At 49.1% G+C, this 23,089-nt stretch overlaps 4 protein-coding genes across 4 annotated transcripts; 2 read left to right on the top strand and 2 right to left on the bottom strand.

Annotated features, from left to right (window-relative positions):
* The first annotated feature begins 781 nt into the window (after nt 1–781).
* LOC117644461 (beta-glucuronidase-like) lies at nt 782–6,290 on the top strand. Its single transcript, XM_034383967.1, has 10 exons — nt 782–962; nt 2,938–3,120; nt 3,254–3,420; nt 3,668–3,810; nt 3,949–4,154; nt 4,286–4,432; nt 4,497–4,669; nt 4,782–4,925; nt 5,005–5,405; nt 5,476–6,290. Exons 1-10 carry the CDS (start codon nt 831–833, stop codon nt 5,658–5,660), a joined length of 1,881 nt encoding a protein of 626 aa, XP_034239858.1. The 5' UTR covers nt 782–830; the 3' UTR covers nt 5,661–6,290.
* Nucleotides 6,291–6,339: 49 nt separating this feature from the next.
* Nucleotides 6,340–7,559, bottom strand: LOC117644462 (zinc finger HIT domain-containing protein 3). The gene is made up of 3 exons (XM_034383968.1): nt 7,369–7,559; nt 7,020–7,195; nt 6,340–6,934 (listed from the first exon to the last, which is right to left on the bottom strand). Exons 1-3 carry the CDS (start codon nt 7,431–7,433, stop codon nt 6,732–6,734), a joined length of 444 nt encoding a protein of 147 aa, XP_034239859.1. The 5' UTR covers nt 7,434–7,559; the 3' UTR covers nt 6,340–6,731.
* A 38-nt stretch (nt 7,560–7,597) lies between these two features.
* Nucleotides 7,598–17,596, top strand: LOC117644463 (general transcription factor 3C polypeptide 1). Its single transcript, XM_034383969.1, has 30 exons — nt 7,598–7,812; nt 8,174–8,322; nt 8,397–8,590; nt 8,667–8,809; nt 8,918–9,164; nt 9,267–9,503; nt 9,606–9,774; nt 9,871–10,087; nt 10,162–10,277; nt 10,368–10,773; nt 10,854–11,016; nt 11,094–11,271; nt 11,365–11,609; nt 11,703–11,940; nt 12,023–12,212; nt 12,293–12,383; nt 12,475–13,616; nt 13,696–13,807; nt 13,876–14,084; nt 14,169–14,350; nt 14,428–14,516; nt 14,596–14,896; nt 15,020–15,168; nt 15,250–15,407; nt 15,493–15,640; nt 15,729–15,942; nt 16,030–16,333; nt 16,421–16,613; nt 16,719–16,809; nt 16,896–17,596. The coding sequence occupies exons 2-30, from the start codon at nt 8,208–8,210 to the stop codon at nt 17,012–17,014; spliced, it is 6,360 nt and encodes a 2,119-aa protein (XP_034239860.1). The 5' UTR covers nt 7,598–7,812; nt 8,174–8,207; the 3' UTR covers nt 17,015–17,596.
* Nucleotides 17,597–17,732: 136 nt separating this feature from the next.
* Nucleotides 17,733–21,185, bottom strand: LOC117644595 (sodium channel protein Nach-like). The gene is made up of 11 exons (XM_034384176.1): nt 20,973–21,185; nt 20,559–20,759; nt 19,844–19,997; nt 19,629–19,774; nt 19,437–19,542; nt 18,929–19,226; nt 18,751–18,804; nt 18,565–18,655; nt 18,376–18,470; nt 18,058–18,202; nt 17,733–17,961 (listed from the first exon to the last, which is right to left on the bottom strand). The coding sequence occupies exons 1-11, from the start codon at nt 21,119–21,121 to the stop codon at nt 17,739–17,741; spliced, it is 1,662 nt and encodes a 553-aa protein (XP_034240067.1). The 5' UTR covers nt 21,122–21,185; the 3' UTR covers nt 17,733–17,738.
* Nucleotides 21,186–23,089: the final 1,904 nt, after the last annotated feature.

The raw sequence follows: 23,089 nt of genomic DNA, 5'->3' as shown, positions 1-23,089 counted from the left end.
ACACGGGCCCGTCTGGCTGGAGGCGCGCCACCCCGGGGGCCTGGAGGGACTGGAGGGACTGGAGGGACTGGAGGACTCCCACAGGGTTCAAGGCTCCAGCGCGCTCCAGCGCTCCAGGCCAGGGGATCCACGTTAGCCGTGCAGGTCGTTGAGACGATTCGGTTTCCAAAGTCGTTTGGCGTTTAATGGCTGTCTCTTTCTTTCCTTCCACTGACCGCAAAGACACAATGCTCTCTTCTTCTCAGGGATCATCGGTTGTATCCCGAACGTCTCGCTCTGCGGCGCGCCCCGCGAGTGCGAGAGAGACAGAGACACGCCGTGCAGGGGCCTCGCGGGCGAGGGCGGCGGCGGTTACAGCGCGGCGCGCCACTGTCGCCGACTTTCGCGCTCTCTCTCTCTGTCTCTCTCCGTCTCATCAAAGCATAACCGAGTCGGTCTGCGCGGCGCGGCCACAACCGCCCCTTCGTTCACGCGGCCTTGACTCCGGCTAGGCTAGACGTCTCGTAAAATCGCACATCGCTGTTTTGATGTGGATCGTGTTCGGGCGCGGCGACATGCCGTGCACGTAAGCGCGACGACAGGACCTTGTCGCACCTCATGGACGGGCTTCGTGCCAATTGCCAATTGCACCCTCGGGCTTCTCATTAACAGCGAAGGGTTGGGTCATGACCCCCACCCCTGGCGTGCGGACACTGTTGACGTGGTCCTCGTGCTCACGGAGACCCTCGTCCTGCTGCAGGAGCGGCGCGCTGCTGGCCGCGCTGGCCGCGCTGGCGCTGGGCCTGCAGGACCTCGTCCGGGACGTCCAGGGCGCCGTGTCGCCCGGCGGCATGCTGTTCCCCCGGGAGTCCGAGTCCAGGGACGTCCGCACCCTGGACGGCGTCTGGAACTTCCGGCTGTGCCCCGAGGAGGACCCCGAGCAGGGCAGCAGGGAGCGCTGGTTCCACCAGGACCTCACCCAGGTAAGCGTGTCTGTCTGTCTGTCTGTCTGTCTGTCTGTCTGTCTGCTCGACCGATACGTCTCGGCACCTTAAAAAAAAGATTTTCTAAAATTTTTCGTTCTTTGTTTTTTTTTTTTTTTAAGAAAAAAATCTTGATCTATTAGGAAACGATTTCATACTAGGAAAAAATACATCAAAACACTTATTTTAATTTTTTAAAAAAAATTAATTTTTAATTTAAGAATTATTATTTTGGTGTAGCCACATAGCCGCATTCCCTGCCATTCGTCTGTTTCGAGCCCACGTCAACACCTCACTGTTCCGCTCATACGCTCGCGTGAGCCCATGAGTGTGTGTGTGTGCGCGCCGCGTGAATGCATTCATGCAAGAGTGAGTGAGTGGCTGTACGCGCGTCGTGTGTGTACGTGTGTGTGTGCGTGTGTGTGTAGGTGATCTGGAGCGCGCGTGCGACACTTTTTCACAATCACGAACCAAGTTCCACAGGCAAACGAATGACGTGTTGAAACCTTAGGTGGTACCAATGATCCAAGAAATGCGAGCCGAGCCGAGCCGAGCCGAGCCGAGCAGAGCAGAGCTAAGCGGAGCGGAGCCGAGCCGAGCCAAGCCGAGCCAAGCCGAGCCGAGCCGAACCGAGCCGGTGCGGTGCGGGGCGGGGCGGGGCGGGACCGCAGCGTTCAACACTTTTGCCGCACTTGATTTATTTGTGCTTCGTCACGACGACTGTTCATCTTTATTCACACCCAGTCGCTGACTCCAGACTCCAGTCACTGACTCCAGTGTCGGCGATCGACAAGCCGGCCCAAAAATTATTTGCATACACTCCATGCAAATTATGACGCTGCCGTAGCTCACGGCGCGGCTCTCAGCGCGCTGGCCCTCTCACACTCAAGACGTGTGAGGAGAGAGAGACAATGAAGGGGTCGTCCGTAAAGCAGGAGAGGTCGCGGGAACCGCGATTGACGAGTCTCACGCTCCAGCGATGTGTAAACTAGGCGCGGGCCCTTACGTTTATTTTAAACCAACAACTGCTCTGAAAAAATAACACTCCGACGAAAATATTGCAACCAATTTGGCAACAATAGCTTTATGCACGAGACCGCCTCGGCAGGGAGAGGAAGAGCAACCGAGTTCGACCCGCTAACCGACTGAGCCACCGAGTGGGACTTCCACATAGGCTGCCCTCCGCGGCGCGCCGCCATGCCGACGCACAAAAGGCCGCCAAGCCGAAAAGCAAATACGCCGACAAGTGTTGGCTGGAGAAAAACTTGACCTGCACCGCTCGCGCGCGCGCGTGCGTGTGTGTGTGTGTGTGTGTGTGTGTGGTGTGTGTGTGTGTGCATTCGTTTTTGCAGCTGCTGCATAGCACGGGTAAAGGTTGGCAAAGGTATAGCAGGACCGCTACTCCTCGCCACGCCACTCTCGGTCGTTTCGTTGCTCATTTCATTTTCCTCCGGAAACTTCACGCACACACAGACACACTCACGCTCGTGGACACACACACACACACTGACAGACGCACACCAGCGGACGCCGCGCTGTACACAAACACAGACCGGCGAAAGGGTCCACGTGGATGCGGGGCGTGGCATGGCGTGGTGGGGCGTGGCGTGGCGCGGCGTGGCGCACGCCGCCGAGGCGGTTCCACCGCTATGTCTCGCACACGTTTTGCCGCGCTTCGTGTCAAGAAGTGCATCCCCGGCGAGGCACAGCCAGGCAGCCAGTCAGTCAGTGAAAGTGTGTGATGCACACATTGTGTGCCACTTTAAACGGCTATGCAAATCGCAATGATGCACCGCCAGGTTGGCAGGCTGGCAGGCTGGCAGGCTGGCCCCGCCCTGTCTGCCAACCTGCTGTTTATCTCCCGTCTCTCTCTCCTATTTCCTCTCTCGTCTTTTCTCTTTCTCTTTCGTCGTGCCTGGTTCCCGCCTCGGAGACCGTCACCGCGCCAAACGCTGAAATGATCTTGGTCCCCCAGACGGGCGAGGTGATCCCCATGCCGGTGCCCGCCTCCTACAACGACCTGACCACGGAGCGGTACGTGCGCGACCACGTGGGCGTGGCGTACTACGACCGGACCTTCTTCGTGCCCGCCAACTGGGACGCCGGCTCGTCCCGGGTGTGGATGCGCTTCGGCAGCGTGCACTACGCCGCCAAGGTGGTGAGTACCGTTTAAGGAGACTGAGCGCCTGCGCGCTGCACCGCCCCGCCGAGCAGACGGCCGCGCCGGGTTGCCTACCCGCCGGTCCGCGGGCGCTACACTGACTAAAACTGCATTTCCTCCTCCCCGACAGTGGATCAACGGGCACCTGGTGATGATGCACGAGATCGGGCACCTGCCCTTCGAGAAGGAGATCACGTCCAAGCTCCGCTTCGGCGCCAAGAACCGCGTGACCGTGGAGGTGGACAACACGCTCTACCAGCAGTCCGTGCCCCAGGGCAGGCTCGTCGAGATAAACACGTGAGTCGCACTGTCACTGCCGCGTGCCGCGTGCCGCGCGGTGGAGCGCAGCGGAGCACAAACAAGGAGACTGTTCTCGGCAAACCCGCCACCATGCACGCCGCGGGGATAAGCTACCTGGAATGTGCTTTCTCTAAAAAGTGCATACAGGATCTGCCCCGCATGGCCCCGCATGGCCCCGCAGCACAACGACCGGCTGATTTCCGGAGTCCTTGTTTATCGCCATGGTCGCACCGCGGTGTTGCAGGGACATGGGCTTGAAGACGATCCAGTCCTACACGTTCGACTTCTTCAACTACGCGGGCATCCACCGGCCGGTGTACCTGTACACGACGCCGCACACCTACCTGGACGACATCACCATCACCACGGACGTGGATGGCGCCACGGGTGAGTGGTGCTGCCGGAGTGCCGCGCAGCTTGGCGCAGTCCTGCCTGTTTGTCACGTTGTCACGTTGTCGCATTGTCACGTTGTCACGTTGTCGCATTGTCACGTTGTCACGTTGCCACGCCGCTCGCTCCCCACAGGCTACATCAACTACCAGCTGGCGCTGGGCGGAGTCACGTCCAGGGAGACGCCGCGCATCCAGATCGACGTCCTGGACGCCGACGGCAACTACGTGTACAGCCACACGGACCATGACGGCCTCAAGGGGCGCATCGAGGTGCCCGACGCGCGGCTGTGGTGGCCCTACCTCATGGACCCGGACCCGGGCTACCTCTACACCTTCCAGGTACGCGCCATTTTCATGCCAAACCACTGACGCGGGGTATTCCCGCCAAACCACTGACGCGGGGTGTTCCCGCCAAACCACTGACGCGGGGTACTCCCGGGCAAACCACTGACGCGGGGTACTCCTTGCAGGTGCGCGTGACGGGCCACATCTGGGGCCACGACGACGTGTACCGGCAGCCCGTGGGCATCCGCACCATCGAGTGGACCAACTCCACGGTGCTCATCAACGGCAAGCCCATCTACATCCGCGGCTTCGGCAAGCACGAGGACGCCAACGTGAGTACCCGCAACATCCTCGTCGTCTTGGTTCGAGAAGGTTGCTCACCCTCTGTTTTTGTAGATCCGCGGCAAGGGCCTGGACTACCCGACGCTGGTGAGGGACTTCAACCTGCTCAAGTGGGTGGGCGCCAACGCGTTCCGCACCTCGCACTACCCCTACGCCGAGGAGATCATGGACTTCGCGGACCGGACCGGCATCATGGTCATCGACGAGTGCCCCAGCGTGGACACCGAGTAAGTCCACCGCCATGTTTAGCGACGAGCTCAATACGCGTTTTGGCCGCTTCACCGCTGGCCCACTGTTGGGCGTAGGCAGACGACCTGCTCATCCCGAACGTGTCTGCAGGAACTACTCGCCCACGCTGCTGCAGAAGCACAAGGACTCTCTGGGCGAGCTCATCCGCAGGGACAAGAACAGGCCCAGCGTCATCATGTGGTCCATCGCCAACGAGCCCCGCACCCAGCTCGCCGACGCGGACAACTACTTCAAGTAAGTCGTCGACTCGGTCGTCGACGTCCCTTGTCAAGCAGAAGTGAAAGTGTTCTCACCCGAACCCGAACGCCCCCAGGAACGTGGCGACCTACGTGCGGCAGCTGGACAAGACGCGGCCCGTGACGGCCGCCCTGGCGCGCCAGTTCTACGAGGACCGCGTGGCGCAGCACCTGGACGTGGTGGGTGTGAACCGCTACTACGGCTGGTACTCGTACCCGGGCCGCATCGAGACCATCCGGACGTCCACGGAGAACGACATGGCCAACTGGCGGCACAAGTACGCCAAGCCCTTCATCATGATGGAGTACGGCGCGGACACGTACGGCGGCCTCCACACGCTGCCCGAGTACGTGTGGTCCGAGGAGTACCAGACGTCGCTCATGTCGGAGAGCTTCAAGGGCTTCGACAACCTCCGCAAGAAGGGCTGGTTCATCGGCGAGATGATCTGGAACTTCGCGGACTTCATGACGGCGCAGAGTGAGTGGCCCTCCATTTCCCCCGTTGGTTCTTGTTGTTCCTTTGCGCTGATTGGACCCTCTGCCCGCAGCCGTGACTCGCGTGGGCGGCAACAAGAAGGGCATCTTCACGAGGGACCGGCAGCCCAAGTCCGCCGCGCACCACGTCCGCCGGCGGTACTTCGCGCTGGCGCAGGAGCTGGACGGCTACACCCTGCCCGAGGACCTGGCGCCCTACGTGTACACCCCCGTGGGCAACGGCACCGCCATGTTCTGAACCCTCTGAACCCCCTCAACGCGCCAATACCCCGCGCTCAAGCGATTCAAAGTCGCTCGGCCGCGGAGTCTCGCCGGCCCTCTCCTGTTTTCCTTTTTTGGCGGGTGATTGAAGAGGCCAGAAGTGAACTGGAACAGCTTGGCCGACTCGGCAGTCCTGATCTCCCAGCTGGTCCGACTGCGTTCTGCGCGCCGCTTTTCAACCCAGCTCGGCGATTCTGCAGCCGTGCGGTTTTGCCAGTGGTGCGGCCTCGCACCTGCCAATACTCCCCGCGCCATCACGCGGTGTAGCGCCGACTGGCGTCCCTCACGGGCCTTCCCCCCGTGAGAACATTTGCTCAAAACCAAGAAGCTCAAGAAAAGACAGACGCGAGCTTATTTGCGCATTTCAAACTTCCCTGCCTGGTGACGCTGCTTTCTAGATCCATGGCTAACTTACGGACGGCAGCTCAAAGACTTTATTGTGAAATCCAATTAATTTATTTCTAGGATAAAATGTTGTCACTAATTACTTGTTCTAATAGTGTAAAAACTGTGTAAATATCTGCTTTAGGAGTTATCCTTTTTTCATGATAGATCAAAAGTGTATTTATAATTACAAAAGTGAGATGATTTTTCCAACACTTGCTTGCCATAGCTAGTGGCCATATGATAGTCAAAGAAAATAGTTCATTAAGAAATTGTGTGAATAGTTTGTAATTAATCATTGTAAGTAATTGTTTGTACAAAGATAAACCACTGCCAGCATGATTTCCGTTATGACTGACATTGATTATAGGAACCTACAGGTGTTCAAATAATTAAAATAAAATTTCATGTAACATGATCAAAATATAACTTTTTTTGTAGTTCTGCAATTTGCAGTTGTACTTAATTATTAGTTTACAAAAGATAATGTGTCTAGTAAATACAGTAAAATCCAAAACAACAAGTTTGTTGCTTGATTACAACCAAGCCATCACTCCACAAAACAAAGGATACAGCACTGCTTCACAGCTAAGATTCCATCACAAAATATGACTAACAGAAAAAAAACACACACAAAAAAACACACAAGCAAGCATCAAAAATACTACAATTGCATCATTGCTTCCTCTAATTCTTCTTTTGATGGAGGATTAACTGTTCTCATACATTCATCAACAAATTCTACAAATATAGGTTCCTGCATTGCTTCATGGAGGAGCTGCCTAGGATTGGTCGCTTTATCAAGGGACGATATAATTGCACGTACATGTGGGTTACACAATATATCCTTTAACTGTTGATTATCACCTGCAAATTACCAAAACACATGTTAAAGAACAAACATACTGCAACAAAACAGACAGACCAATTCGGCACATAGAAAGTGGCAAACCTAGTTCTTTTAACTTCTCAGGTGGCACAGTGTCCTCGGTAGGGAAGTTGTACGTTGCTGCAGGTGTTTCAGGAATAACTGTGTTCGATGGCTCGGCAGGTGTGATGGTTGAAGGAGTGGCAGGTACTTTATCACATTCTACGCTCTTGTGTGTCTTCCAGCAAGCCAGTGAACAACTGCAATAAGAGATGTGTTGAACGCATAAAACAAGAAAACTAAGTAGGTGAGATCAGACATTTAGAGGCTGTCTTAAAATATTTGATAGCACCTAGGTCTCTGAAAACAATGTAATATTTACAAGCAACCGCATCCTTAACAACCATAATATGTATCAGGGGTAAAATCTTACTAGGGTATTCTGCAAGAGGGGCACTTGTACTTGGAGACTGCACTGTTGCAAACTTTGCAGTCCATGTCAAAAGCTAACGAGCCAACTGACTAGACAAAGCCAAAACAACGTTTCTTGGCTGACACTTGAGACCAAAGGCACTACACAACGAGGTCAAGGCAGGTTAGGTTTTGGTTGTAAACATATGTATGAGAAATTGTACGTATTTCATGCGAAATTGCTCTTCCGATCGACTAATCGAATAACCATCGACGCCGAACCAGACCGCAACACACAACGCCTGGTTGTGTTATTTTGTTGTTGAAACGCGTACATAACTTGATAAATTCGCGATGTAGTGGTGTCGTTTTCAACGAGGATGTCCACCCTTTGAACGCTGTTTCAACCTTGACTAGATACACGACTGTGTCGATGATTTGTGGCGATCTGACAGCTACTGCACTGGTGAGCAGAGGTTAGGAAGCGTAATAGTATTTTTGATTAAACTTTTTTTGAACTACACTTGAAGATGATGGCAGTTAATCGTCTTCACTAAAGTAATTGCTGTTTTTCGAGCTTTTTCCATTTGGCTTCACTAGTCCGATGTTTGACAGTGTCATGCAACTTTCACCTGCCTCTACCTCACATTTGGACTACCCAAAATTAATTTTTAACATTTTGTTTTTGATGACCGGTTCGACTTTATCATTTAATCTTTTCTTCATCATCCCTCGTAAAATTGGATCATGATCCCCTCCTTTTTTTAATGAATGACAAATCTATGGTGAACTTTTCTCAAATGTTGCTGTTTTGCCATATATTCCAGCCTTGCGGGTTCACTGCAAGACTCCTCTAGCAAAATGTTCGGACAAACGGGACGCGTGGATAAGGAGCTGTCCAGCCGCAGCTTGGATTACACAGCAACAATCTTAGACGAAATTGCCTTGGAAGGCTTGGATGGCATAACGTTGCAAGGTAAATATCAGTTTTCTGTCTTTCAAAATTTTTGATTGATGTGCAAATTGATCTGATTCTCATTTTATCCTCAGGTCTATGGGTGCGCCTTGGGGCTTGTCCACATTTCCCCATGGCCATTGATCAAGATGCCCAGAAGTTTATATGGGAGGTAGTCAAAAGACTAGAAGATGTGGATGTTTTTGAATTGCCAACAGAGCGATCTCCATTAGTTTTGTTCAACCGATTCGAGTTAGTCGACCATGAACTTGGCAATGTGATAGAGCCGGTAAGCTTCTTTATTACAATGGATTTTGTAAGGAAAAGATTGGTCTTTAAATTGCAAATTTGTCGTAACTATCTAGGAAATAATACCTGAAGACATCTACCCTTTCAAAGTAGTAGATGACCAAACCAGGGGCATTATAGGTTCATGTCCTCTTTATGATGATCGGCGAGAAATTACAGAGAGAGCTAAACAAGCTACTTTGGAAGCAGCAATAAGAAAGTAATTACTCTTGATTTAATTTAGTTTTTTGTGACTGTTGCTGCAATCATCAATGAAAAGAATTTTTTTTCCTGTATCATCTGTTTATTAATTGATTTCATTTTACAGATGGGGATCAAGATTAGTGCTTGTTGCAAGTCAAAGCGTTAGGTCTGCGGCTCTAATGGGAGATGATGTTGATCCATGTTTGGAGTTGACACCTATGCACTTCTGTATTCTTGAAAGAATCGGTCGTGCTCGATATCATGGAGAAGTCACTCAAGGAAAGATTAGTCTACATTGTACCGGAGAAGATCCAAAAAGTTTATTTTATTATAGAAAAACATTACTTCTTCACAAGCTGATTACAAAACAGGTTTGTGTAAACTTAAGTGTACATTTTATTGTATTAACCTTAAATATAACTTGCTAAATTGATGTGTTTGTTTTTGTTTTGCTTCTTTCTAAATTAATCCAGGGTTTTAATCTTAAGTCCAATGCTCAAAACTGCAGTGGTAGTTTATTACACTTACCACGCTTCTTCTCAGAGCATAAGTCAAAAATATATTATTGGACTGAGAGAATAGTCGAATTTCTAAGGGGCAAAGTCAATTTTCTAGCTGATTATGAAGAAGTCCGTAATGAAATAGGAGGCACAACTCTGCCTAAAAAACTATTTAAAACTCCAGACTTTCTTAGATTTGTTAAATCAGAGGTAACAATTTTGACTTCTTATTAATTACCTAGGCATGTTTATTATGCTTATGTTTATGATGTTTATGATTCCTTTGTTTCAAACACTTTAATAAAATTACAGAAAGTTACCTATAGAACTGTTCATCCTGATGCTCCTAGAGAGGTGTGGAAGAACAAAGGATCTGATAAAGAAAAACTTATTAGAGTAGTGAGACTTGTAAATCCAAATTGTTCTGTAAAAGATGAATGGGTAAAAGAAGAAGAAGCAGAGGAAGAGGAGGAAGGCATTGGTAATTATTCTAGTGATATTTGTGTAATGTTTTGGTGCTCCTAATTGAGCAATCAGTCTAAAAAATGATATATTTCAATTCAACATTTGTTTGCAGGCTATGTTGATGAGTCTACACGAATGCTAGATGTCCCCATAATGACTCAAGCCTTCAATGCAGTTGATGAAGCTGGACCCAATGGATTAACTCAAGTTGAACTGTCTAAAAAACTGGGCATGACAAAACTACAAGCTAGGACTTTGTGCCGTAACCTTCTACGCCGGAATTTAGTTTCTACATTCATGAATGATGTTGGGCGTCAGCGATTTTACAAGTGTGTTGCCTTCATTCAAAACAGTCTCTTTTGAGCTTTCTCGGTTCCAATTCTAATGGTTTCTTTTATTTCAGATATTGCTCAAAACGTTTTGACTCATCTGGTCATTTGAGTCAAGAATTTCATAAACAGAGAGATAAAATGCTTTCACTGCTTTCCAAACCCAGTGAACCTAAAAGAAAACCTGAAGGTATAGTGTAATTTGTTATAAACTGACCGCATAAATCTTGTCAGGATGGTAATGTCACAGTACGTAGTAATACTGTCTATTCTTTTGTAGATGATCTGTGTGATCAATTAGAGAAGAGAAGAAGGATTGAAGAAGCAAATGGTTTTTGCCATGATGAAAGTATGCCTTCTCATGAGGAAATTGCACCACTTTTAGTAGAGTGTGTCAAAATGGAGTTCCCAGATATTCCCTTCATGGAAGCTGTGCCAGATGATGAAGAAAATGGGGAAAATGCAATGATCCAAGCTGACTTCAGTGAAAGTATCAATCAATTACTCGCTCAGAGCAATATGCATCAGTCTACCCCGTTGTTGTCACCAACTAAAAAGGGCAGAGGCAGGAAGCGAAAGACTGTTACTACAGAGCTTTCCCTCCAAGATGCTGCCGATGAGATGGACATAGGCAATCCAACTGAAATTGTTATAGCAGAGGATGTTTCATTCATCGAAACAAAAGAGTACGATCTTATTTCTCTTTTAAAATGTTTTGTGCTTTGTTTTTACCATGTGTGATTCATTTTGATTTTTGTATCAGCAGCAATGGAAGTTTCACTGATGAAGTTAAAAGTATCTATGGTGGAAAGAACAAACACCACAAGGAATCCCCAGCCATTACAACCAGAGTTTTGAAAAGAGTCAACCTCATCATTGAAGCTGTTCAGCAGCACATTGTGATTGAGGACTTAACAAAACTCTTGAAGGTGCCCTTATCTTCATCTTTATTAAAATCTTAACTTGAGTGCTTTACATTGATATACTAATTTTCTGCTTTGTACAGCTAATTCATGAAGAAGAAGAGAAAGAAGGACTCAGTACTAAAATTGATAGGAAGTCGCTTCATCGTTTACTGGAAAAACTGAATAAAGATGGCCATATTAAAACTATTAGAGTTCACATGAAGGGTTCTTGTAAAGAGAAAACTTTAAACTTTGTTTGTCAGCCGGGTGTTACTGTTGGTATGTGAAAATCAAGATTTTATAAAACTTTTGGGAGATAAGTTTTGCTGTTTGTGAAGACTGATCACTAATTTTGAATTTCTTACCATCTAGATCATAGCCTTATTCAATCGGCTTTAGACCAGGCCAAGATGAAAATGTTTATACCAAACAATGACCGGTTGCAACAAATGATGCAGGAGACAAGGGACAAGGCTATTCTTAGGAGCTTGATAGAAGATCCAAATTTTAAATTAAATTCTTCTACAATTGATGAAAGTCTGAATGAAATGAGTGTTTTGGAGTCTTCCATATCTTCGAAAGCTTCGAATGAAACCACTTTATTCAAGCGCAATTCTGTGAGTTTTTCACATAAGATACTGGTACTTAGTTTTTACCTCAAGGGGTCATGTCTGTATAAAATTAAATTGTATTTTTTTTTTTTTTTTCAGAAACTTGGGAAGAAATATGGTTACCAGCCCAAATTTGTGAGGATGAAGACAATGCATAAGTTGCTATTTTATCTGATACATGACTATGCTGGAGTGTCTGATATTGACCAACTAGCAGTCAAAGAAACTTTGAATGATATCACCCCTCTATCAGTTGAAATAGAAAATGAAATGCCCCAAGTATATTTTCCAGCTGTAGATTGGAGAATGTTCATACCTCCCCTTCCTCAGCATTCAGGTACATTTTTCAAGCTTCTGTAATTTGCTTCTGCCAATATTCCGTGTATCTGGAACTAATTTATGGTGCCTTTGTATTTTAGGCTGGCCCAAAGGGTGGGCTATCATGTGTGATATACTGTTGCGGCTGCCTTTGTCAATCTTCTTGCACCTTGTTAACATAAATTATGAGGTATCAGGCTTGGATGAGTACCTTTCACACCCAATAAGAAAACACTACCTTCTAAAACATCTACCACCAATAATTCGGAATCAGTTAACAGCTGCTCGCAGGTAACATTTACTGTTAATTTACTGATTTGTTGTAATTGTAGCCTTGTGTTTAATCTTAAGAATGTCTCTTTCTGTCTTAGATATATTTTTAACTGTCATGAGGTTGTGAGCCGCTTGTGTTACATTGGACTTGTTCAGTTTGGCCCTCAAAAACTGAAGGAGAAAGATCAGGTTGGGCACAATCCTTTCAAGATCACCTAACATTTCTTTCATTTCTTAAGACAAAATCAATGATACATCAATTTTCGTGTTGTTTGCCTAGGTTTTTATCTACTTGAACAAGAACACCTCTTTAATGGATACAACAACATCCCCTGCTGGATATCATCAAATTTCGCGTGATTTGGATTACAAAGTACTGCGGTTTCACTTTGGTTCTTTCCAAGATGTAGACCAGTACTGGTACCAGTTGTGGTACATCTGTGTGAACACCTCACTGGGCGGACGAATGTGTGTTTCTGGAAAGGAAATTACAGTGGAAGTCCTGGAAAACAAGCCTGCAATGGAAGCTGCTCTCCAGGCTCGCACTCCAGAGGAAGCAGCTTTTCTAGACGGCGGTGATGTTCCTGGGGACCATTGTGGTGCCGCAGGGCTGGACTCTGCTTTGTTTTCACATCTGAAAAGGAATTGGAATTGGTTCAACCATGTCTCTGATTCCGACATTGATGGTCTGCACACACCAGTGGTAAATGACCACCTTCCACTAGCCAAAAAGAGTGGGAAGAAAGTTACTTTTGGCCAGCCATCTAAGACTGCAAAACTGATCACTGGAGAGACCTTATCACCCAAGAATTTTGTCGCAAAGAAGTCTCAGAAGCCTGAGGCTGCTAAAACTGTGGTTGCCAAAAAACGCTCCTCCAAGCAAAATCAGGTTCGGAAAGTTCCTCTTCCTAAGGCTTCTAGGAAGAAGCCATACTATGATGATATTGATTTGGAGGCCCTTGCCCTAATGAGTAAACTCAGAGTGGAATGGACTGCTCCAGAAGACAATATTCTCTTGCTCTGTAAAGTAGCCTCCTCTTACTTGTCTCCTCAAGCACGCAATCAATGTATAACAATGCAAACCTGGAGAAATTTGCTCCACCGAGTGATAGATAGTTCTAAAAATAAAACATCTAGAGCTGTGCAAAGAAGAATTGTCTACATGATGAAAAATCCATCTACAGCTCGTAGTGTTTCCCTCTGCTTAGAGGAAATAAAGCAAGATCCTAAAATCAACAAGGTGTATGGTAATCTCTTAAATAATTTGAAAAGCCAAGAAGAAAGTCCAGAAGTCATAGAACAGACCATGAATGATAAGTTTTCTGAACTTGTGGACATACTTCAGGGACGTTTCCAAAACATGAGATCAAATTCAGTTGCTTATGAAAAAGCCCTAATTCCTGATACTGTGGAAGAGCTGAGGTTTGTTATTTTTGTTGGTGTGTTTGTATAGGTTTATATTATATTGCATTTTGAAACTAAAATGTTGATTGTTGTGCAGGACCTCATATGTTATTGCCAGTCCACAAAACTCCATTCGCAAGAAGGGCAAATTTGCAGATGTAGCAGAGACTGCGGACATTCATGCATCTGTCATAAATGCAATGATTTATGTGAGTGAAACAATTAGTTTCTTCTCTTAGATTTAGACTGTTATTACATGGTTCCTTAATTTTTTCAGAGTTCACTATGTTGTATGAACGACAAGACAAATTATGCATATCAGTTATTTGGGGTATATCAACAATACCCTGATGCTCTATTGCGATCCACCATGGCCAAGATAAGATCTGACCAAATGGTTTCCCTTAGAAGACCATACGCTCGAACAAAACTGAAGTCTGGCCAATTCCTCCCTGTATCCAATTGTCCTTACCAACTTTCTATCAGGTGTGTATCAAAATGATAGTTTCTTATCAGTGATGTCTGTATCTAAATTAAACCTCTTGCTTTTTTATTTGATGTTTCCTCTAGCTATCAGCACCTTCTCCAAACTAAGTTCCAGTATGAAATATTCTCTGAATCCTTTGTTACCCTTCAAAAGCTAGCTTGGGACATGTTGTTGAACACAGATGTAAATGGGTTAGAATTCCTTGTTGTTGATGGTGGCTCAGCAGCAACATTTATTGAATACATCATTATGGACAAAGTAAGAAGTTAGATAAATCTTGTATCTTTGTCCTTAATTTTAAAATCGTTTTATAAACCTTTTGCTTTTTTTTTTTTTTTGCAGTTGTTTTCCAAATTACTATACCAGACCAGCTGATCATTTTAGATCCAAGAATTTCTAGAAAAGATGAAACATATAATAGAATAGTTGATGTGAGTAAGCTTTACATATTCATCAGAAAATTAGTCTGCAAACTATCTCTTTGACATATGGTTTGAAATTATTTTTCAGCGATACAGAGATATTCTGCGCAAATGTAAGGTTAGCCGTGATTTGGCAAAAGCTGGTGATCCACTGGCTGCTCCACTGGTATCGGCAGGTCAAAAGCCTTTCCTGGACATGCTATCAAGTGATGATGTTTGGAATGAAGATGCAGAAACTGAAAGTGACTCTGAGCCGAGTAGCAAGAAGAGAAAAACAGCAGCAACATCAGAACCTGCCACCTCTGATGTGGTTGCAAAACGGACCAAGAAAGCGGGTTTGTCAGAACTGGACAGTGAGAGTGATGATGAAGACTATGGAAGTCACAAAGGTAATTAATCTAATGGGTTGAAGAGGGAAAAAATAAGTTTAAGCAGCAATAAGATTTAAGGTGCTTTTTTATGGGGTAGGTAGGGTGTAAAATAGAGGCCATTAATCACCATTTTCTTTTCAGTAACAGCAGGCACTCCTCAAATTGCTGTTGCCCGAGCTGCTACACGTATAGCCCTTTACATGATGAGAGAGGAGAACGAACAAACGGAAGTCAATAAAGTACAAGAAACACAACATGCTCATGACTTCTTTGTTGTTAACTCTTGCAAGGTAAGTCTTAATAAATGCATTCTTTTCTTGTCTTACCACACATTTTACCTATTGACCAAAACTTTCAACAAATTTTTACAGGTTGTTTGTCGACTTAAGGAAGACTTGTCCTCTGATGCCCAGACTGAACCATTGGTGGGAATCGATCCTAGTGGTACAAGAATTAAGTGTGCTGTGTCAAGATCTTTACTTCCTGTAAATGCTGCATTGGCAAATGATGTTCTTGAAAACATAAAAAAGTAATGCTTTGTTTCATTGTAAATTTGTTTTGTCTGAACATTCATAGTTAATCATCTAGTAATTTCATACTTCCCTCTTTTACAGGAGAGCTGTGTTTGAAGGCCCTAATTTACCAGAAAATGTTGTTTTGGCTGAAATAGCTTTTAAGGGCATTGATGAGTCATTTATGCTCCAAATTCTGGAATTTTGTTTGTCCAAAAATGAATTTGGTGCTACTATGGATGAACTGCGGGTGTGTATTTTGTTATAAACTCTATTAGCTTGCTAATTTTGTATACCGGTTTACAAATTCATAATGCTCTTCTAATTTGTTTTGTCAGAATGAGTTCGAGAACAATAAATCAATTTTGGCTGAAACACTGGAGTCTCTTGTGGAAGCAGAGCTTTTGCTGCGGGCGGGTGTAACTAAGCTAGTCATTGTTCACTATAAAAAAGTTCGGCCATGGCTAATTCACTCCAGCAAATTGTTAAGGTTGGATAAAGAAAAGCTCAATCCTACTGATGGGAAAGTCCTAGCTTTATCTGATGATAAGGGTATGTCTGACACTTCTGTTCCACCTAATGTCCATCATCATTTCTATTCTTCTATTCTAAAATGTTTTTTCCTTTCTTTTTTTGTAGATGAGGCTGAGGATGATAGTTACATGGAGATTGAAGGAATTGGTGAAGAAGTACCCCAAGAAATTAATGATGAGGAAGAGGAGGAGGAGGAAGAGGAAGAAGAAGATGCAGAACCAGAGGAGGAAGTTGATGAAGAAGCTGTTGATGATCCAGAGAGTGGTGCCAACAATGAGACAGAAGCACAATCTGAGTCACCAAACATTGAACCCAAGAAAGTCCTGCACCTCAAAAATGCCCGAACAAAGCGTGGCAAACCAAGGCTACAAGAAAGTTCTCTCCCTTTCCTTGACGAACTGGACAATCTGTAAGTGTAGTATGAACCAGCATGTACAGGTTTCTCACCATTGTGAATAGTTTTCATCAGTTGTATACATTTTTTTCTTTCTGGCAGGCCTGCTAATCGAATCAGAGTAAGTATGAGACCATGGATTCGAGTTGATGGTACTGTGAACAGGCGAGTGCTGGACCGATTACTTGGGGCTGTTCTTGGACATTGCATGTCAAACCCTGGATACTCTTTGGATAGAGTCGGGGAGAGGTTCTCTCCTGGTCTTCAGCCCTTTCATACAAGGGAGCTCTGTGAGGTAAGTTCCCCTCATATGGCTTTCATTTCCATCTATGATCTTTAAAATTCAAAATTAGAACTGTTTTAAAAAAAAATGTTTCTTATTTCAAACCCTGCTTCCTAGGTCCTTCGGAAACTTGGCTGTATTACATGGAAAGCTTTGGTTAGATCTCACAAACCAACCCTGTTTACGAAACCTAGGACAATCACATTAGGTATGTGCCTTACATGACAACTAGTGTTAGACTTATAATTTCAGTTAGTTGTTGGTGTTATAATACTTTGTGATTTCATTTTTCAGTGGATGCTGATGGAACTGAATGTGAAAGTGATATTTGCTTAGAAGCGTGTGCAGATGCTATTTTACGCCTTGGGCTATTCATAGGAGACAAGGCTTACAAGAAGGATTTTTTCCTGTAATTTTGACCCTTGTTTGTTTTGTACATCAGTACTGTTTCTCAATTGTTTTTGACTTGCCTGTTTCATGTTAATATTTTTGTCTTTTGTGCTGTTAATGTTACTTTGCTTTCCTTATTAAAATTGTTGTTGTGAAGTCTTAGAGTAACATGACTGAATTAGGCATGCTAAGCAATAAGCATGTGGTACATTCTAAGGAAACCTATGGGGTATGATAAACAAACATCCTATATTGACTGTGATACAAGTACAGTAGTATTGTAACCAACAGAACACTGATGTTTTTCATCTGTTCTGTTTCTGTTGGTATTGAGAATAATTTTTTTCCCTTGTTTTGTAAGCCTGCCTTGTGCATATTTTATGTGCTAAAAGGAATATTTTTATTTTGTTAGCATTGAATTAATGAACATCGGCATTAATTGGGTTGTATGCTTGTGCTTCAAAATGATTAGCATATTGACTTTGTGATCTCCACAATTGAATTAAAATTGAGTTAAGTACTTAAACTATGCTCAGTAATTACAGAGACCCATTATCCTCTGCTGTTGAGAACACCTGCTTTGAATAAAATTCCATCTACACACACATGTCGTTATCTTATCTTCTCCCCTCATTTTCCCGAGCAAGAGCGTTGTGTAGGGTAGTTTTCACCTCTCTAAAATTGATACTCCACTAAAAACCATGGAAACTTCTTTTTTTATTCGTAATAGAATGTGGGCAAAGCGATCTACGGCAAGTACGGGATCGGCCACTGGTTCTGGTTCCTGTCGTTGTGGCTGCGGATGGACATTCTGCGTCGTTGCTGCTGCCCCTGCAGGAAGCCACGGCCGCCGCCGTAGCCGAGGCCGCCCACGGTGTTGCCGTCGTCCCTGTCTCTGGCCGAGTCGTTCTCGTGGGGCGCCTCCATGAAGTGGGGCCGCAGAGACAAGTCCACCTTCGGCTTGGCCGCCCTGGAGAATGAGAGTCAGAACGTGAATGGTTGTTTGGGGGATTTTCGCGTTTCCCTTTTCGCGTTTCCCTCTTCGTTTTCGTTTCGTTCGGCTCACCTGTCGTACTCCTCGGTGAGGCGCTGCAGCTCGTCCTTGTCCCGACACACCATGCACAGGGCCCTCACCGTGAAGTAGTACACGATCTCCACGCCGCTCAGCAGGCTGAAGCCCAGGAACAGGCCCGCGATGCCACCAAACGCCACTGCATTCACAAAAACAGTTGGTAAAGTTTATTAGCACTAGGTGGTGCGAGCTGCCGTGGATTCACTATTTGCACCATGCCCTATAGTCATTACGAAAAAAAGTCTAAAAAAATATTTTTTAGTTTGTTTTAAAAAATGGTGTTGGTGAACTTGATGAATCCTCTGGACTCACCAAGCAGATCGACCCAGCCGAACAGGACTTCCCTCTTGTACCTCACCATGGGCCAGGAGACGAAGCCGATCTCGAGTGGGCTTCCCTCCATGTCCCTGGAACATTGAAACGCGACACGCATCAAGGCAGCGCAGAGCAAGCGCAGAGCGGAGGGGCAAGCAGTCCCATTTCGGGCTGGTCAGCACTCACGGCCCGGGCTCGTGCAGCTTCTCCATCTCGTAGACCGTGTGCTTGCAGCCCAGTTCGCAGTTGCATTCGATGTGTCGCGTGCTGAACTTCTCTGTAATCATTCGAGTCCCAGGTTAATTAAGTACCAAAGCTCTTTTAAAAAATTAAAATCGGGGGCACTATTTATTTTTGAAAGGTGTTACGTACCAGCGTGCTTGGCAATGCAGCCCAGCTCCTTCAGCGAACAGTAGCGGAAGTTATCTGAAATATGAAAAGCAGGGGTTTCAGAAACAGGTCGTCAATCGCTCGAAGCCTTTTTTGGGCGGGGAGGTCATGTGGAAGGTTAGGTTAGGTCCATGTGACGTTGGTGCACGTTGGTGCTTACACTTGTAGCCCTTGACCTTGCGGGCCGGCGGGTAGAAGAAGGGCAGGCAGCCGCACAGGCGTTGCGCCAGCTCCATGCGGCACTGGCGCATGCAGGCCGCGAAGGTGTACTTGTCGTCCGTCACCAGGTCGATCTCGTCGGCGAACACGCAGCGCCGCTGCTGGATGGACAGCTGCCGGCACTCCTCCGTCGTGTACGTCTCCTTGGCCTCGAACGAGAGCCGCGAGATGCGGCGCGTCCACGAGTGGTGCGGCGACAGGTCCAGCGTCGGCAGGTAGTCCGAGCTGCCGATGTACACCTGGGGGCGGTTCAGTGTGTTATCGCCAGTGGTGCCACGCAAGGAGGCGGAACATCCCCAAGATGCAGTCGAAAGGGTTGAAAATCTCAGGCCGCACTGGGCAACTTATCGAGAGCAAAGCCCGGCTGAGATCTTATTCCGACACTGGTGCATCGAGGGAATTTTCATCACCACAGATGGCACTGCTTTGTTAGGTCGGCGGTCGCTCACAAACACAGTGTTGTTCTGCGGGTCGTCGGTGTCGATGGACATGGACCAGGTCATGTCCGTCTCCTGGATGTACTCCCGCCTGAAGACCGGCCTCCTGTTGTATTCACTGCGGGCAGACGAGTGGTCGAGTGAGGGAGAGGGAATGACCCGGACGCTCGGAGTGAGCGGCGAGCGAGAAAGGGGGAGACTCACTACGGCCACTCGGTCTCGTTGAAGGCCAGGTTGAAGGAGTAGCAGAAGCCGTTCTCCGTGAAGATGGGCGTGAAGAAGGGACAGCAGTCCAGCTCGGGGTCGCCCTTCCACGCGCACTCCACCAGCACGTGGCAGCGGCTCACCACCTGCACGCCAAGACTCTGTCTCCCTCGCACTCGTGGGGCGCCCCGTAAAGGGTGGGCAGAGCGACTCACCTCGTACACGATCTGCTTGAGGTTGGTCTGCGGCAGGTCGGGGTCGTCGAAGTAGGGCTCCAGCAGCCCGATGCTGTCGTACGAGATGTTGGCCAGCGCCACCAGGAAGTTCTCGTAGTAGGTGCGCTTCTCTTCGTTCGCGTCCTTCCAGTGTCTAAAAACACACAAAAATGAAAAGTCTGGGCTGCTTGGCAACAGCTAAATTTTTCACTTCCAAAAAAGCGATCGGTGCCGGTGTTCGAAGCTGGGACCACCGTGTGGTCGGCTACTTGACATGCGGTCTGCATGGGTTTGGTTTGGGTTTGGGGAGGCCGAGGGGCGGCCCGGCCGGGCCTGCTGCCCAAGATTAATGGACGTCTGTTTGGCCGGGCTGCGTCCACCGGACTCTCTCCGTCTCTCTTAGACACTCGGCTGACGAATGGGAGCGACGGAGAAGACACATTTCACGCACACCAGCTCACGCACGCTTCACGCACGTACGCGCGCACTCACACACATGTGTCGTGCCGGAGAGGGTGCATGCTGCTGCAGAGCTTTCGTTGATCATCAGTGGCGTTTCATTTCGTACAGCACGTCTCCCTCAGTGTAAGTAACATCGTTCTTCCAGGGGCAATGACGCTCACACAGGCAGCGCCAAGCTATGCCTCCTTCCACCACGCCAACCAAAGAACAAAAAAAAAGAAAAAAGGGGCGGGGCTCGAACCCGCGACCTTACCTGGCGACGTAGTCCTGCACGAGCGAGCGGTTGGACGGGTCGCTCTGACAGAGGGTGATGGCGGGGAAGGGCACGTCCCAGTTGTGGAAGTCGGTGTCCAGCCCCGTGATGGTGGGCTTGGTCTGGAACTTCTGCCACAGCGAGGCGATGATGACGAGCGCGGCCACCGTGCCGATGCTCGTCGTGCAGAACCACATGAACCTGGAGGACGACGGACGCGTTTTGAGCGCCAGAGTCGCTAAACAGGACTCGAACCGAGCGAGTGACCCCACCGATGGTTTGCTCTCCGAACGAGGAATCCATTGGTGGGGTCACTTGCTCGGTTCGAGTCCCGTTTAGCGACTCTGGAGCTCAAAGCGCGTCTGGAGTTTCGGCCGCCGGCGCCGCGGACACACGACGGACAGGGACACGCACTTCTCGTAGAAGGGGCGGCGCGTCTCCGCGATGTAGCGCACGCCGTGCAGCGTGCTCTTGTCGAAGTACTCGCGCGTCTGCAGCAGCACGCTCGTCTGGAACAGCCTGTGCCCCTTGGCGAGCGCCTTGAAGAACGAGGAGACCGCCATCCTGGACCTCCCGCAGGGACGCCGTCGAGGCTCGCCGTCGAGGCCCTCCGCCTCCAGCTCGCGAGGGAATGCCTCTGCGCCGCGGTGCCGCGGACGGGGCGGTGCCGCGATGCCGCGATGCCGCGATGCCGCGATGCCGAAACGACGACGCGATCAAGGATCACGCAACGGCCGTCTCTGTCACGGTCAATGTGGTTGTTGTTGTTTTCGTGCTTTACCAGTGCCGTTGTCAGGACACGGGCATGTCGGCGACGCGGTGGCCGACTAATGCATTTCGATCGCGGTCGCGGTGAGCTTCTCTCGGTTCAGATCGCAGCCCTGATTGGGCACCGGTCGAAGCATGCGAAGCGACTAGCTGGTGGTAATTACCGCAAGGCCCAGAGCGGCCCAGAGCCCCGCTGTCCTCGGGTGGAGTCCGAAGTTCGAATACCGACACTTTTTTCGTGGTTGGTGGTTGCTTGTGGTTCAATTCACACACGACGTGACGTGCTGCCGCGTGCTGCAGAGGTGTTTTTCTCGTCGACCGTCTGCAGCATTTGCATGTGCATCTGCAGGCCGGGCAGGCACCCCCGTCGGTCCCTCCCTCCTCGCCCGGCCGGCCTGCCGTGGCCTGCCTTGCTCGACTCGCCCCAATTATTACCACGAATACATCTTGTTCGCTGTCGCCATGCCGGCCTGACCAATTAATTTTCGCTCCGCGGATTTATTTATCTGGTGGACTTGAAGGCGGGGCGGGGCGGGGCGGGGCGGGGCGCGGCGCGGCGGGAGCGAACCCCTTCCTCAGAAAATGTTGACAACACAGACACACTGGCACACACCAGGGCGGGACGGTGCAGCTGTGGGGTGCGTGGGCCGAGGAGTGCCGAGGAGATGGAGGAGGGCGAGAAGAAGCCCGATAGTTTTTAGCTGGCTTCGTCGTGTCCGTGGGAGTCTGGGAGCCAAGATGGTAACTCAAATGGAACGACTACTGGTTGGTGGCGGCCGGGCCGGGCCGGGTCGAAGCCCAGGGCACGCACTCGGCCGCGCCCTCCCACGCGACGACGCGCCGACCGAGTGCGACGGAGAGAGAACGGCGATCGGAAGGTATTTATGCCGGCGTCGTATTTGTTGGCGACGACGCCTGCAGGGTGCCGTCTCTGTCTCTCTGTCTCTCTCGCACCCGCGCGCCCTCCGGCACGCCCCGTGGGTGCGAGAGAGACAGAGACAGTGTCTGCCCGCGGCGTGGCGCCCCTGCTGTTCCCGATTTGAGACGGACTGCGCCGCACCGGCGGCCGTTTTCGAAAATGAGAAAGTCGCGTTTTGCAAAGCGTCGGGGCTTTGGCGCCGACGGTCGCCGGCGACGCCCCGAAGTGCGTACTCGCCCTACACCGCAAGAGAGGCAGGCCGCCGCTGCCGCCGCCACGGTCCACCGAGTGGGGGGAAAGTCGGGTGAGTCAGGGGGACGGAATCGGCCAAAACAAAACGCCTGCGTGCACTGTCACACTGTCACCAGGAAGAGCCAGAAGCTAATTCCATCGACGTTCTTTTGATTTTACTTCGCGAGCGCGTGCCGGCGACGCGCGACGAGTGCACGGTGTACTTGCACGCCGACGACGTCGGGCTTTCCAGCGACTTTGAGGAGGCGGCCGAGGCCGGGCTCGTCGCCGGTTCGGCCCTAGCCGCAAGGCCCTCCCCCCTCCCCTCTCCCTTCGGCCCTTGCCGCGCCTTGCCGGCAGGACGCCGCGACGCCCAGCGCGCCCAGCGCGCCCAGCATCCCGCCGGGGCGGAGAAGAGAGAGAAGTGATCAGTTTTGTTTTGGAAGGCGACGCGGCGCGACAGCGACAACGCCGCCGTCCCGCCCGCCGACCGCGCGCCGCGACTAGCCGCGACCGCCTCCATCGTCCTCGTCGTCGTCGTGCTCCACGGCCGCGTGGCCGCGCCGCCAGCGAACACCGCGACGCGACAGTTTTGCCGAACGGCGGCGAAAGT

The sequence above is a fragment of the Thrips palmi genome, unplaced genomic scaffold (assembly GCF_012932325.1).
Source record: "Thrips palmi isolate BJ-2018 unplaced genomic scaffold, TpBJ-2018v1 HiC_scaffold_18, whole genome shotgun sequence".
Lineage (NCBI taxonomy): Eukaryota > Metazoa > Arthropoda > Insecta > Thysanoptera > Thripidae > Thrips > Thrips palmi.
Note: the sequence above shows the minus strand (reverse complement) of the source record. Positions and strands in the feature narration are given on the sequence as shown.